The sequence below is a fragment of the Contarinia nasturtii genome, unplaced genomic scaffold (assembly GCF_009176525.2).
Source record: "Contarinia nasturtii isolate CC-2019 unplaced genomic scaffold, AAFC_CNas_1.1 Cnas_scaffold_78, whole genome shotgun sequence".
NCBI classification, from domain to species: Eukaryota; Metazoa; Arthropoda; class Insecta; order Diptera; family Cecidomyiidae; genus Contarinia; species Contarinia nasturtii.
The window spans coordinates 2398552-2412258 of record NW_022197436.1 but is presented as its reverse complement, the minus strand read 5'-3'; the positions used below and the strand labels follow the sequence as shown (position 1 = coordinate 2412258).

Below are 13707 nucleotides of genomic sequence, written 5' to 3'. Positions count from 1 at the left end.
TGCCATTAAACCATGGTTTTTTTACCGAACAATCTACCTTTCAATTCCATAAATAGAAAAATTGTTTGCCATTTGAAAATTGAAGAGCATAATCGAGAAAATATGTTTTTCTATTGTGTTTTTTATTATTTGAATTCGGTGCAATATTTATTTCGCTAATAAATTCGAATTCGAAAATGGCGGCAACAATTCGATCGAATCTTTGACATTTGACAGTAAATTAAAATTCAAACCAAGTTTTGATTGAGTCGATTTACTTGTCCAAAATAGCCAGTTACAATGAATTCGGGATACATTTACCAAGAGCAGGATCTATTGGATCTGTCATTAAACATTCCAGACAGAATTCAGTTAATATTGGCTGGAAGTAGGTTTCATATAATTCTGATATTTTGTTTACGTATTCTTTCTCATAACATTGATGTTTCTGTTAGAAAATGTAACAACCGTGGAAAAAGTATTGAAAACATCAAACATTGAATTGATGTCATTTGGATTAACCGATGACGAGGTCGATGCATTAAAAACGGCTGTATCGTCAATTGTGCCATCTGCAACATACATGACAGGTTAGCTTGAAGAAATAACCATCGAAATGATCAAGAATTCAAATGTTATGTTTTTTGTCAGCATTGGAATCTTCATCGATTATGGCACCAAAATGGAGACACTTAACGTTTGGATGTTCAGCATTGGATCGAATCACTCGAAATGGTTTGCCAATAAGAGGAATTACGGAAATTGTTGGAGAGTCTGGATGTGGTAAATCTAAGGCATACTTACTTAAAAGTTACTATTCCATTACTCTACCATTCCTGATCCATTCCTTCGATTCATTTTCCATTCCGATCCATTACGCATTGATTAATTTCCATTTTTTCCATTCTTTTCTTTTGATCAACTCTTAGGTAAATCTCAAATATGTTTAACACTAGCGCTGAATGTTCAACTATCGTTGGCCGATGGTGGTTTGAACCGTTCTGCCATCTACATCTGTACAGAAGATGCATTCCCATCAAAACGTTTAGTACAAATTGCCAGCTTTTATGAGAAACAATACCATAGGACCAATTGGCTTGACAATATTTTTGTGGAATATTGTCCGGAATCGGTAAAATGTCATTTTAATTTGCAATTAAAAATTAACTATTTTTTATTTGTTTACAGGCGGTTCTGATGAATTGTATTTGCAATCGATTACCCAGTTTCATGGCACAACAAAGTATTGGCTTGATTATTATCGACTCAATTGCGGGAGCTTTTCGTCGCGATAGTGATGCAATTGCACGTGCCGATAACATGCGAAAACTAGTTTTTAAATTACAAGCACTTGCCGATGACTATGACTGTGCTGTTGTCTGTGTAAATCAGGTCCGACCGATTTTTTTTTTAATTTTCAAAATAATATTATTAATTTATATGAATTCTGACATAGATAACAGCTTCACTGCATGACAAGTGTATACCAAGTCTGGGTCTCGCTTGGAGTAATCTTGTTTCAAATCAATTCAAAATTCGCAAACTTCAAAAACAAATTACGAAAATTGAATCAACAATATTAAATACACCGGTTACAGTGCGAAGCATGGAAATTGGATTTTCACCTGAATTATCAAATCAATTTGCAGAATTTATAATTACCGAACGGGGCATATGTAATGTGCCAAATAACTAATTTTTTTCACATTTTAAGATAAATAATAAGTCAAAGGAAAAATATCTGTGATAAAACATTTCTTTTCGCTAATGGATGAAAAAACCAATTACTGTGACATACAATCAATAAATCTATATATTTTTAAATATTCTTTCATTGAAATATTACCATTTTTTATTTTTTTTAAATAATTCTCAATTGCTTTACAATGGCAAAACCATGTTTAATATCCAGCACCTATTTTTTTGTTGTTTTTAAATAATTTTGTACTATGTTTTTGTTTTATTGACGAAATAGAGCCTTGTACCATTTTTTACTTTCATCACATCGTGGATTGGTACACTTAGGGCAGCGCATGGTGAATTTCTCCGTAATTCTTTCGTTTGATTTTAAATGCTTTGAAACAATGTCTGACAGAGCATTGATAAATAATGGATGATCATTTGGTGCTGCTGCTCTTCGAATTTTTTCGGCACCAACCTAGAGGAAGCAAAACACATGATTGACGAACAACTTTTATGAAGCCAACTATTTTTTTTAAATAAAATATTAAATTGTCGATTTAAGAATTCGAACAATTGTGCATTACCTCTTCAGCAAGTTCGTGACAATATTCAATATCCAGTTCGTGAAGAGTTTCAATGTGTTCATTTACGAATGCAATGGGAACTATGACGAAATTTTTCTTTCCCTGTTTCACATAGCCCTTTAAAGTTTTGAAATAAAATATGATTCAATAATTAATTTGTTTATTGGTGGACCTATTTTTGATGAATATCAATTCTTACCTTAATTGCATCATCGGTGAATGGTTCCAGCCATGGTAATGGGCCAACTTTTGACTGCCACACCAAACTGTATGGATTGCACATTTTCAATTCGTCCATGACCAGTGCCACAGTTGCTCCAACCTCTGATGGATATGAATCTCCGCGATTGACTGCCTTTAAAATGTTCAACCAAAAAAAAAAAAGGTTCATCTCATTAAACATTGCGAAAACATTATGTAAATTTCATATATCATTACTCGAAGCGGCAGTGAATGTGCTGAAAATAGAATGATAACATCTTTTCGCTGGTCTTCTGGAAATTGGTTGAGCTCCTTTCGAATGTTATCGGCAAATGTTTTAACAAGCAGTGGATTCGTTGCCCATCGATCTATGACGCTCCATTTAATGTGTTTAGGAAAATCTCTTCGTAAAAATCGTTATTAAATACATAGAATTTTTGAAAAAAGGTATATCTGTGTACCTGTGACGATAATGATGATAAATGGAATTAAAACTCGAACCAGATGTTGCACAACTATACTGTGGATATTGTGAAAAAATGACCACACGTTCCGGTGCATCTTCTTCGATTTGATCCAATGTATTTTCCGTCAATGGATTGACATATCGAAAACCAACATAATGCTTATGCGGTGCCGTGTCCGGTGATATTTTGTCAAGTTCTTTGCACATTAGTTCACCTTGAAGATTTGTCCATTTTAGAATCGGTGAACCGCCACCAATTTCCTGGTATTTCTTTTGCACTTCGGGCGTTCGCCGTTTTGCAATCCATGGACCCATCCATTGGAATGGCAATTGGATCATATCACGATCGGTCATAATGCGATGCAAATAATCACGAACTTGATCAATATTCTGGGGGCCACCCATATTCAAGAGCAATACACCGGTTTTTGGTTTGACAACACCTGAACTATAACATCGCGATAGCAATGCCATTTTCTCTGAAATACAAGATTTTTTTTTTCTTATTGGAAAAATGTCACAGTTTTAATTTAAATTAAAATTACTTACGCGATAAACGTCCAATTTGCAAATTCATTTTTTTTTGTCTAACACTATCTCAGTATAGAAATAAAAAGAGAAAAAAAGACTTCCTATTGAACTCAAATGGCATTAGAAATATACATATTTAGAATGAATGACATTTCACTTAGTGTATACTGTCCCAAAATGTCATTTTTGTGACAAAACATATGGCCGTTGATTGTCATACGACTTTCGACTGATTTACCAATACCGATAAAGACGATTGTTGTATGTAGGAAGAGACCATTGTTGTTGGCTTATTGGCGCGAAAATAAATGCATGAAAAAAACTGTGTAAACAACATTAAATATCGAATGCGTAGAAGACGAAGGCCACCTTTTTTGTGATTTTCTGTCATGAATATTATTTCGTTTTATTTATTTTTATTTTTTGTTAAATGATAAATTTTGTTATTCCATAGATTATGGTGTAGTTTCAGAGACGAATGCATTAACGATAACAAAGTGTTCGTTATGAATTGAAACCTTTGTCTGGAATAACATGACAACTAAATGAAGTCATTATATGCAATAAATATGCATAAATTGAATGGAATGTATGAGGAGTTGTCGATGACTGTGTTGGTAGTACCAGAATTCAAGTCAATTTGCTCAAGGCAAATGTAGGCTATTTTTGGGGTGGAGACACCCAATTAGCCAATCAATTTTCATTGTATTCGCCTTATGTTGTCTGCAACGGTTGGACTCTTTGTTAATTTTATGAAATCAAAGCATATTCGCATTAATTAATTGAATCGTTTTGCATACAATATCGAAAAGTGAAATCAATTTAAATAAGTTTACTAGACCATCCATCAATACATTTGTCAACTTTCAATCAGATATCATCATTTTCTACCACACAATTCAGTGTTTTTATATACATATAAAGTGCATCAATATCCATTGTCCGCTGTCCATAGAGAATCGAATCAACAATACACGCATATTGAAATTGACTGAGAAAATTTTCCACTTTCTTTTTTACAAAACCAAGTGCATCGCTACTAGAAAAATGCACCATACATATAACAGCGCTCTACTTCACTCTACTCTCGTTTTTTTTTATTCACATACAAAATGAAATCGATTTCAAACAAATACATGAAAGCTTTGAATAACCGTCGTATTTTTAACATTATCGAAGTCATTAATCTATCTTTGAAATGAACTGGAAAAAGTTCAAATTGTGAGGTCGATGCATACGAATTTCATAGATAGAGTGTGAGAGCGGAAGAATGAGTATGCGTGTGATGAATAGTAATTATTAAATTATTAATTCATTCATATTTGAGTGTGAGAGGTTCTTATGTATGCACGATTGATTTTCGATTTTTTTTCTTTCTCATTTCCTTTCTTTAATTTATATACGGTTGAAAATACAATTCAATCTACAAATGGGATAAGTGAGAGAAAAAAAGGCAAATGCTATTTTGGCCCTCGTTTTTGAACGACGTAACCGTTAAATATGCATTGTAAGCCATATATATATCTCTCTTTTGAACCATGTGTTCTATCGCGTTGCGAATAAAGTCGACAATACGCAAAAGCAAATGTATAACGTACGATACTATCGCGTGATGTTGCTTAGGGTAGTTGTTGCGTTTGATGTGTGCTGCTGTACTGTTTGAATGATATACTATTTTGAATGAATGTGATATTTTTAGAAAACATGTAAATTCGAGACCGACTAAATAAAACAGATATTTATCGGTCATGGCCAAATATTTTCGATATCAAGGAAATATTTGTGTGCTATACTGATGAATGAAAACACATTTTTCAACAATTGAAACAAAGATGTTTTGTGTGATTATTTTCGGAATTTTATTGGAATAACAGTTATGAAATATTGACGCACCCTAATGTTCACAAGAGAGTATCCATGTAACTATGCCGACACAGTGTTTGCGCATTCCCGAACATGTGTCATTTGAAGCGTATAGACTTGTGTGTATGTATATATGCCATATAACGTAAATTGTGAATACAATTTTGTGTGTGTGTAATAGTAGATGTCTGTGTCATAGTCATATCTTTAACATTTGCCGACCAAAATTCATTCAAGTGATACTTGTACATTGTGAACATCGACAAATTCATTTTACTCTCTTTACTAACGTACACTCTCTTTGAATAATATTCACAGATTGCAATGTGTTGTGTTAAAGTGTGTTTTTTTATCACTTTTACCAAACAATCCGAGCACATCAGTCATTAAATTTTAGTTTACTCGAGCAGACGTATTCAAGCAATATACATACGCCGTGTATAAAAAAAAATCATAACACGAATACGAATTTGGTTTAATTCCCGTCCGGTCAATTCTGTTTACACAAATAAATCGAACTGTATGTTGAAGATTTGGTGAAGTAATTTTTTTATTTTAAGAAACAGTCGCCAAAAACTCCACCATTGAAATTATCGTCGAAATGAAATTTCGTAGTTTTTTGGTTTTATAAACAATGAACACACAATTTGTGTAATAAAAAAAAGTTCATCATTTTTACATTTATTGATAACGGTTGAGAAATGCGTTTCAATCGAGTGAAATTATGTGAGAAAAAGAAAAAAAGCCCTATTTAAACACAACGCATAGATGCTATTGCAAACAAACGATAAACTGTTGCTCTTTTCATTATACTTTGACAATCGCTCCCAGTATTGATGATATTTTGATGAAACAAAAAATATAATAAAATAGTGCTATTAAGAACTCGAATAAATCCTTGACGATTGATTGTGCGACAACAACGTAGTCTCGATACACGTGAGAACAAAAAAAGATTGAATAATGGCATATGAAGATCTGTTTAAATATATCGGTGACTTTGGTCGTTATCAAAAGCGTATTTATTTTCTATTATGTTTGACGGCAATACCATGCGGTTTTCATAAATTGGCAAATGTCTTTTTGATGGCAAAACCCGATCATCGATGTCAGCTGCCATTCGAATCCATCAATGCAAATTACAGCCTTCCCAACGAGACATGGTATATGTCGTACCCAGTCGATGAATTCAATCATGAAAAGTACTCTGGATGCGAGCGATTGGATGCAAATTTTACGGATGAATATTTTGCATCAAATAGTCCAGTAAACAAGAGCATAACATGTGTTTCATACATATTGGATGATTCAAAGTACAAAAGTTCAACGGTTATTGAATGGAATATGATATGTGGACGAAAAGCAATGCGTGCGACGGCCGATGCTCTATTTATGTTGGGTGTGTTACTTGGTAGCATTGTGTTTGGTCAAATGTCTGACAAATATGGACGAAAACCGGTGTTTTTTGCATCGCTTGTATTACAAGTAATATTCGGTGTGATAGCCGGTATTGCACCCGACTACATAACATTTGTGTTGGCACGTTTGGTAGTCGGTGCAACAACATCGGGTGTATTTTTGGTATCGTATGTACTGGCTATGGAAATGGTTGGACAAAGTTATCGACTATTTGCCGGTGTTGCTGTTATGATGTTTTTCTCGCTTGGTTTCATTTTGACGGCTGGTTTTGCGTACATTTTTCGGGATTGGCGTGAATTTCAAATTGCCATCACATTACCCGGATTGGTATTCATGTGTTATTACTGGTTCATTCCAGAATCATCGCGATGGTTATTATCAAAAAATCGTAAAGATGAAGCAATCAAAGTGATCGAAGCCGTTGCCAAAGAGAATAAAGCGATCATTCCAAAAGAAGTGCTCGACAGCATTGACGACGAAATCAAACCAAAACAAATCGTAAAAGAACCGGATGTTAAAGAACCATCATTGCTTGATCTGTTTCGTTATCCAAATTTGCGTAGGAAGACGCTATTGATTTTTTTGGATTGGTTTGTAAACAGTGCAACATACTACGGTCTATCGTGGAATACCAGCAATTTGGGTGGCAATGATTATGTGAATTTTATTATATCGGGCGCCGTTGAATTTCCCGCCTACACATTTCTGCTGTTAACGCTCAATCGATGGGGACGCCGGAATATTTTGTGCGGTTGCATGTTAGTGGCTGGCACAATGCTTTTGACCACAATTCTCATTCCAAAAGAGCATGATACTGCGATTATGGTATTGGCTATGCTCGGGAAAATGGCAATCACTTCAAGCTATGGAACGGTTTATGTGTTTACAACTGAACAATTTCCGACGCCGGTTCGCAATGTTGGTTTGGGTGCGTCATCAATGATGGCACGTTTCGGCGGCATTTTAGCACCATACATAAATGTACTCGCCGACTTATGGAAACCATTTCCATTGGTTATATTTGGTGTGCTTGCGTTCATCAGTGGCCTTTTATCATTATATCTACCAGAAACATTAAACAAAAAATTACCAGAAACCATTGAGGAGGGTGAACGATTCGGTAAAAAGACGGCGCATCAAGACGAGGAAAATGCTGACAATTTGGAAGAACTGAAAAAATTAAACCAAACATCTAATACCATTCCAGAAACTCCGGAACTCATAAATGGCCATGCAAAGTTGGACAATTAAAAATATTCTTCTTCTTTTTTTTTTACTTGACCATCAATTTTTATATAAATTTCATATAATATTTTTTATCAAATCTAAAAATGATGAGAAAAAAAACTCGAACCGACAAAAATCATTTTACCTATTTGTTAAGGAAATTCATTCAACATTGAAATTAGTATTAATAAATATTAAATTAAATAAAAAATGGTTAAATTGTAGAATGAATATGATATGTCAATGTAAAGAATGTGCGGGTGCGCCTCGTGTATTGAGCGAAATAAATTGGCCAATTGATTGGGCAATAAATTAAGCACGTAGCAACAATCTCAAGCAACAATTGAGTATCGCAGAGTCTCCAGAATCTGGAGTCCATATATATGTAAATTTTTGTAATGAAATAAAAAAAGGGTAGCCCAACCCAATGCAAAGTAAAATCATCGTTACGAAATATCACATTAATTTAAAAAATCAATTGTATTGTATACACTAGAATAGATGCCCAATTAATATATAAAATATTGTTGAATTAATTTATAGAATTCATTGTACCGCATATGAATAAGTTTTAATTCGAGAGAAATAAAATCGATCTTAAATTACATGACAATCATAAATATTCATTTTTAACGTTTATTAACATTTATAAAACGTAAAATCTGATAAATTTAGGTACTGCGATATATACACTTCAGCTGAAAGTTGAGCTCTTCGCCGTTATTAGGTATTAACCGGTATATTTAAAATACTGATAATAAATGACATAAAAACGTTTACAGTAACGACTTAAGTGAGCACCTATTATTTTTCTTAAAATAACTCTCTCTCTCTCTCTGTGATTGGTCAACATGTTTCATATCAATATTAATTATTGTTATATTCTTATTGTTTTTTTTTTTTGCTTTTTTTCTTTAAACTCATTTAGTGATCAATATCAGTTGTTCAGCCGAGGCTATAGAGTATACGTTTGTATTATATTCTACGCACAGTATCATATCGCCTGAGACTGGAATCATTTAGTGCAAATGAGAGACTTTTACTGAATCACTATTATCAAATCTGAATCAAATATTGATCTATCGACAAAATGTGTCACACGAGTTAATCTCAATATTCAATTTGAAATGAGAGCGTACTGACATGAATTAAGAGTGTCATAAATTATGAAAAAAAGGCAGCAACAATATTTTGTGATTGTGACTGATTGTTTTATGAGTTCATTGAACTTTATTTGCGTTGTTCGATGGGCCAGTGTAAAGGGCTTGACAAATGTAAGCATAACGACTATGATTCATTAATAAAACTCTTTTTGGTTGTCATGACAAGATGCATCTTCTCGGTTGAACTTCAATTCGTAATAAATGCTTTTATTTGTATTTTGATTTTATATCAAAGGTGAAGTCAAGTAAAAAAACTCAATTTCTTTAATCTGTTAAATGATCTAATCATTCTATTGCCGCTACGAAGAAATCTTAAAAAAAAAACAAATAACAATTTTTTATTGAAATTTTTTCAACCTTCTTGAAATTCCGAATAAAAAATCGCTGATGTTATCGTTTGGAACTCGATATAATCGTGTCTTTATTTCCTATAAAAATATTGACTAGGTTACTAAATTTAACACAAGAGAGTTTAAAAATTATCACTCTGAAATATTTATTGTAGATTTTTTTTCAAACTCTCATATTTTCAAATGAGAAACAGTTTACTTTTGACAATATTCTTTTTATCGCTTTTCTGCTACTGTCGTTCGATCAAGTCTGTTAACGTTTTTATTTGATCCTCAATATCTCGAATCTGTAACGAAAATTTGAATTAAATAAATGTCAGACATATCAAAAATCAATTTTACTTCAAGTTTTCATATTATTATTAATACAAAAACTTTATAATAATTTAGTACGAAGATTCTAGTATCTAAAAAAACGTTTATTTTTGTAAGTGAAAGGATATCTCCCCATAAAGATTGGCCTTTCATCAAAGGAAGCCAGCCAAATTTCGGCGTGTGCCAAGCATCAAAATTGTACACATATATAGCTAGCTGGGTGCGGAAGCTCATCGCTACTTTGCTAAGCGCCACGCAGAACTAACCAAAATTTCGTTCTATATTAATCAGTTTACCTTAAGTGAATCTTTCTCCTTAGTACGTGACGTGGCCTTTTTACAATACTTGTCTCGCGATATTTTGTCAATCATAAATTTTAAATTCTCCTGTAGTTTAGCTAGTTTTTTCTTGTTACGCTCTTGAATATCGACTAGTTGAATCTTGACATCTGTTGAGATTGCGATCGAACAACGTTCATTAAGAATTGAGGTGAGAAGTAATTTCTCTTTTTCGCCAAATGCATCCATTTCCATGGGCAGAATACTTGTTTCCACTGAAAATGTCAACGAATTTATTGGTCTTTGGAATTGTTTCAATATTTTCAGCATCTCTGCATCCGTTGAGAATATATAACCTTAAAAACAATAATAAATAATATATAATATATAATAGGTGAATAAAAAGAAAAAAAAGTCTAATTACTTCTTGGGCCGTGACTCCTCAAAATATTTTGAGGGCTTTTCATTTTCCGAATTTCCGAGCACACTTCAAGCACTTGATTCACTTCATTCTCCAGCGCATCGTTTATCCATTTTTCTGGCTTAATAGAAACGAAACAATAAACCATTTAATAAACAATTTACCATCGAAATTGAAATTTAGAAAAAAATGTGCGAAAAAAACCTTAAATTCCATTTGATTTGGTAAGTAGGCCAGTAGTTCATTGGATATAAATGGTGTAAAAATGCCCATATACCGTAGTCCAATTGCCAAGCATGTTTTTAATACTTCACATTGAGCTTGTGATTCGATTGCTAAGTTGTTGTGAAAATTGTATTTGGCCGCTTCAACATATACATCACAAAGATTTTCATAAAAAAATGTCTTCCACAACGATGCGCAGCCAGCATTTAATGAGTTCAGTTCGGTGCTTGTTTCAACAATCGTTTTACTTAATCGGCTCAATATCCATTTATCCATCAGTGAAAGTTCATCGAAACCAATAATCGGATTTAAAGTGGAATCCATCGAAAATGTGGTGCAATTGAGTAGTGTGAATTTGGTTACGTTCCAAATTTTATTGAGGAATCGATAATTTTTTTCACAATTTTTCGGATCAAATTTGATAAAATGTTCACGAACATCCGAATTACAGAGAGTCAATCGTAAAGCGTCAACACCGCAGGAGGGAATCCCTTTTGGAAATGCTGCTTCTTTCAAGCGAAGTGATCTATTCAGCTCGTTTTGTGTCAATGTTCCATTATTGTACATTTTTCTAAGATCTTCTTTTAAATCCTACATCAGATCAAGATTTTTAGAAGCAAAAGTAACGAAAATAGAGAAAATCATTTACCTCAATTGAAGCTCCATTAATGATTTGGTCTGGTGTTACAATATTTCCTCGACTTTTTGACATCTTCCGTCCTTCTTCGTCGCAAATAATGCCATGACAAAAGACCTTTCTAAACGGTACGTCCTTTTGAAAATGTGTCGATAACATAACCATGCGTGCAATCCAAAGCAATAAAATGTCATGACCCGAAACCAAAACATCCAATGGATAACTACTGTTGTTTAATTGCTTTTCATTGGGCCATCCAAGTAGCGAAAATGGTAAAATGCCTGATGAAAACCACGTATCAAGTACATCTTCATCTTGTTCGATTGTAATTTTCATGTTATCGAACGTTTCGCCAAATTCTTTGGCACATTTATTGAGTGCTTCGTCTTTACTGTGAGCAGCAATCCATATTGTTTTATTTTCATACGTACATTTATATGCTGGTATTTGATGACCCCACCAAATTTGTCGACTTAAACACCAATCCCTTGTATTTTCAAACCATCGTTTCCATTCATTTTCAAATTTTGATGGTTCAATTGTTAGTTGGCCAGTTTTTAAGACTTGAATGGCTTCTTCTGACATTTTCGCGCAATTCAAGAACCATTGTGGTTTTGTGAGCATTTCAATTACATCTTTTGATCGCGAGCATATTGGAAGATCTAATTTGTGATCAGCTTTTGACTTGAATAAGCCCATGTTGGCCAAAGTTTCGAGAATTTTTTCGCGTGCAATGAAACGTGGTAAGCCAGAAAAACCATCGAATCTATTTAAAATCATTCCATTTTGATCGAACACTGAAACTAATGGCAATTTATGACGTTGTGCTATCTCATAATCAACTTTACTATGCGATGGAGTTATTTTAACAGCACCCGTTCCAAGTGATGAGGTCACGCTATCGTCAAATATCAACGGAATCCATTCGTGCCGAAAGGGATGCCAAAGTTGTGTATTTTTATTTTGTAAATGTGCATATCGTTCATCATTCGGATTGACAGCAACGGCGGTATCACCTAAAATTGTTTCCGGCCGAGTTGTTGCCACGGTTATGTATTCATTTTCATCCGATGACAATTTATAAGAAATATTGTAAATTTCACCGAATAAAATCGCTTTATTATAACCAGGCACTGAAATTTTTGTTGGTCCATTGATTGAAATATTCTCAATTTCGATGTCGGATATGGTTGATTTCAACGCAAATGACCAATTGACCAGAGATTCTTTTCGATAAATCAATTTCTCATCGAATAGACGGATAAATGCTTCGGCAACTGCAAACGATTGTCGCTGTCCGTGAAAAAAAGAAAACAATTAATTGTCAAGTGTGTTAAATGGGTGACATAAGTCACTCACCTCATCCATTGTAAAATATTCCTTTTCCCAATTGAAAATGGTTCCCATTTTATAAATATCGTCCTTAATGCTGCCACCTTTGAATAAAAATTATATTTTATTGAGAAAAAAAAAACAAGGAATTTCTTTTTGAATGTCGATTGATACCTTTCTCATTTTTCCACTTTAAGACTCTATCAACAAATGCACGTTTTCCGATGTCAAATCGTGATACACCAAGCTCTTTCTTTAGCTGTTGTTCGACAACAACTTGAGTGGCGATACCGGCATGATCCAAACCAGGCACTAACATTACATTATATCCGTTTAAATGCTTCCAGCGACATATCACATCCAAGACAGTTATCATCATAGCATGGCCCAAATGAAGATTGCCGGTCACATTGGGCGGCGGCAAAATTGAATTGAATTCACCCGACTGCGGTTTTCGTTCAACATTTGGAAATAATTTTTGATTACTACGATCGAACGCCGTCACATCATTTTCCAATTCTTTTACATTGTAAACATCACAAAAACCTATAATAACAGCAATGACAACAAACGATATGCAAGAATTCAAATTGAATTTACGATAAAGTTTTGTTTTTATTTACTTTTATAGCGTCGACTTTTATACAGAAACGATATGCCACTAGTGAATTCCTTAAAAATATATATTCGATTCATATTATATATTAAAAATTGAAGCCTATTGATAATATGCGGCTTTTGTTGGTTATAAATATTCGTTTTATGTTGTTACCAAAACATATGATAGCTTGACAGCAGAACAGTCAAGAATCTCATATCAATTGATTTAAAACTCAACATTAAGATGGCGCTACTGCATATATTTCGAAATTGTTTTTTTTTCTTTACCAAAACCATTCTCATCTGATTTGAAAAATAAATCGCAAAGAAAATGCAAAAAAATTGTTTACATTCATTTTGTTTTGGTGCAATTAAAATTCTCATTCAATTTTAAGTATTTTCCTCTTCGTTTGAATGTAAAGAATGAAGCAAA

General features: G+C 33.4%; 4 protein-coding genes across 8 annotated transcripts; 2 read left to right on the top strand and 2 right to left on the bottom strand.

Moving 5' to 3' along the window:
- The first annotated feature begins 213 nt into the window (after nt 1–213).
- LOC116352013 (DNA repair protein XRCC3 homolog) lies at nt 214–1776 on the top strand. 4 transcript variants are annotated; one of them, XM_031784220.1, is made up of 6 exons: nt 214–367; nt 435–569; nt 631–789; nt 909–1111; nt 1168–1371; nt 1443–1673. In XM_031784220.1, exons 1-6 carry the CDS (start codon nt 280–282, stop codon nt 1560–1562), a joined length of 909 nt encoding a protein of 302 aa, XP_031640080.1. In that variant the 5' UTR covers nt 214–279; the 3' UTR covers nt 1563–1673. The 4 variants fall into 4 exon arrangements, with proteins under 4 accessions (XP_031640080.1, XP_031640070.1, XP_031640062.1 ...); XM_031784210.1 differs by having other exon boundaries at nt 215–367; nt 631–714; nt 1436–1776; XM_031784202.1 differs by having other exon boundaries at nt 215–367; nt 631–762; nt 1436–1776.
- Nucleotides 1777–1805: 29 nt separating this feature from the next.
- Nucleotides 1806–3595, bottom strand: LOC116352004 (ferrochelatase, mitochondrial). Its single transcript, XM_031784181.1, has 6 exons — nt 3463–3595; nt 2909–3392; nt 2685–2850; nt 2446–2601; nt 2247–2363; nt 1806–2137 (listed from the first exon to the last, which is right to left on the bottom strand). Exons 1-6 carry the CDS (start codon nt 3488–3490, stop codon nt 1940–1942), a joined length of 1149 nt encoding a protein of 382 aa, XP_031640041.1. The 5' UTR covers nt 3491–3595; the 3' UTR covers nt 1806–1939.
- A 1807-nt stretch (nt 3596–5402) lies between these two features.
- LOC116337482 (organic cation transporter protein) lies at nt 5403–8072 on the top strand. Its single transcript, XM_031762090.1, has one exon. It carries the CDS (start codon nt 6271–6273, stop codon nt 7975–7977), a length of 1707 nt encoding a protein of 568 aa, XP_031617950.1. The 5' UTR covers nt 5403–6270; the 3' UTR covers nt 7978–8072.
- A 1434-nt stretch (nt 8073–9506) lies between these two features.
- On the bottom strand, nt 9507–13412 carry LOC116351835 (valine--tRNA ligase). Of its 2 annotated transcripts, XM_031784015.1 has the most exons (8): nt 13298–13412; nt 12849–13220; nt 12702–12778; nt 11355–12635; nt 10685–11296; nt 10484–10601; nt 10078–10415; nt 9507–9753 (listed from the first exon to the last, which is right to left on the bottom strand). In XM_031784015.1, the coding sequence occupies exons 1-8, from the start codon at nt 13368–13370 to the stop codon at nt 9697–9699; spliced, it is 2928 nt and encodes a 975-aa protein (XP_031639875.1). In that variant the 5' UTR covers nt 13371–13412; the 3' UTR covers nt 9507–9696. The 2 variants fall into 2 exon arrangements, 1 of the variants encoding a protein (XP_031639875.1); XR_004202231.1 differs by lacking the exon at nt 9507–9753 and having other exon boundaries at nt 10405–10415; nt 10484–10597.
- Nucleotides 13413–13707: the final 295 nt, after the last annotated feature.

Bases quoted from the DNA above. Each gene is read 5' to 3' on its own strand.
- LOC116352013 (XM_031784193.1), top strand. From the start codon at position 280: ATGAATTCGGGATACATTTACCAAGAGCAGGATCTATTGGATCTGTCA. The intron at 790-908 runs GTTACTATTCCA...ATCAACTCTTAG, and splicing joins TAAGGCATACTTACTTAAAA to GTAAATCTCAAATATGTTTA. The intron at 1,112-1,167 runs GTAAAATGTCAT...ATTTGTTTACAG, and splicing joins TGGAATATTGTCCGGAATCG to GCGGTTCTGATGAATTGTAT.
- LOC116351835 (XM_031784015.1), bottom strand. From the start codon at position 13,370: ATGAATCGAATATATATTTTTAAGGAATTCACTAGTGGCATATCGTTT. The intron at 13,221-13,297 runs GTAAATAAAAAC...CTGTTATTATAG, and splicing joins TAAAAGTCGACGCTATAAAA to GTTTTTGTGATGTTTACAAT. The intron at 11,297-11,354 runs GTAAATGATTTT...GATCTGATGTAG, and splicing joins TTAATGGAGCTTCAATTGAG to GATTTAAAAGAAGATCTTAG.
- LOC116352004 (XM_031784181.1), bottom strand. From the start codon at position 3,490: ATGAATTTGCAAATTGGACGTTTATCGC. The intron at 2,851-2,908 runs GTACACAGATAT...ATTTTTACGAAG, and splicing joins TATCATCATTATCGTCACAG to AGATTTTCCTAAACACATTA. The intron at 2,138-2,246 runs GTAATGCACAAT...TGCTTCCTCTAG, and splicing joins GTCACGAACTTGCTGAAGAG to GTTGGTGCCGAAAAAATTCG.
- LOC116337482 (XM_031762090.1), top strand. From the start codon at position 6,271: ATGGCATATGAAGATCTGTTTAAATATATCGGTGACTTTGGTCGTTAT.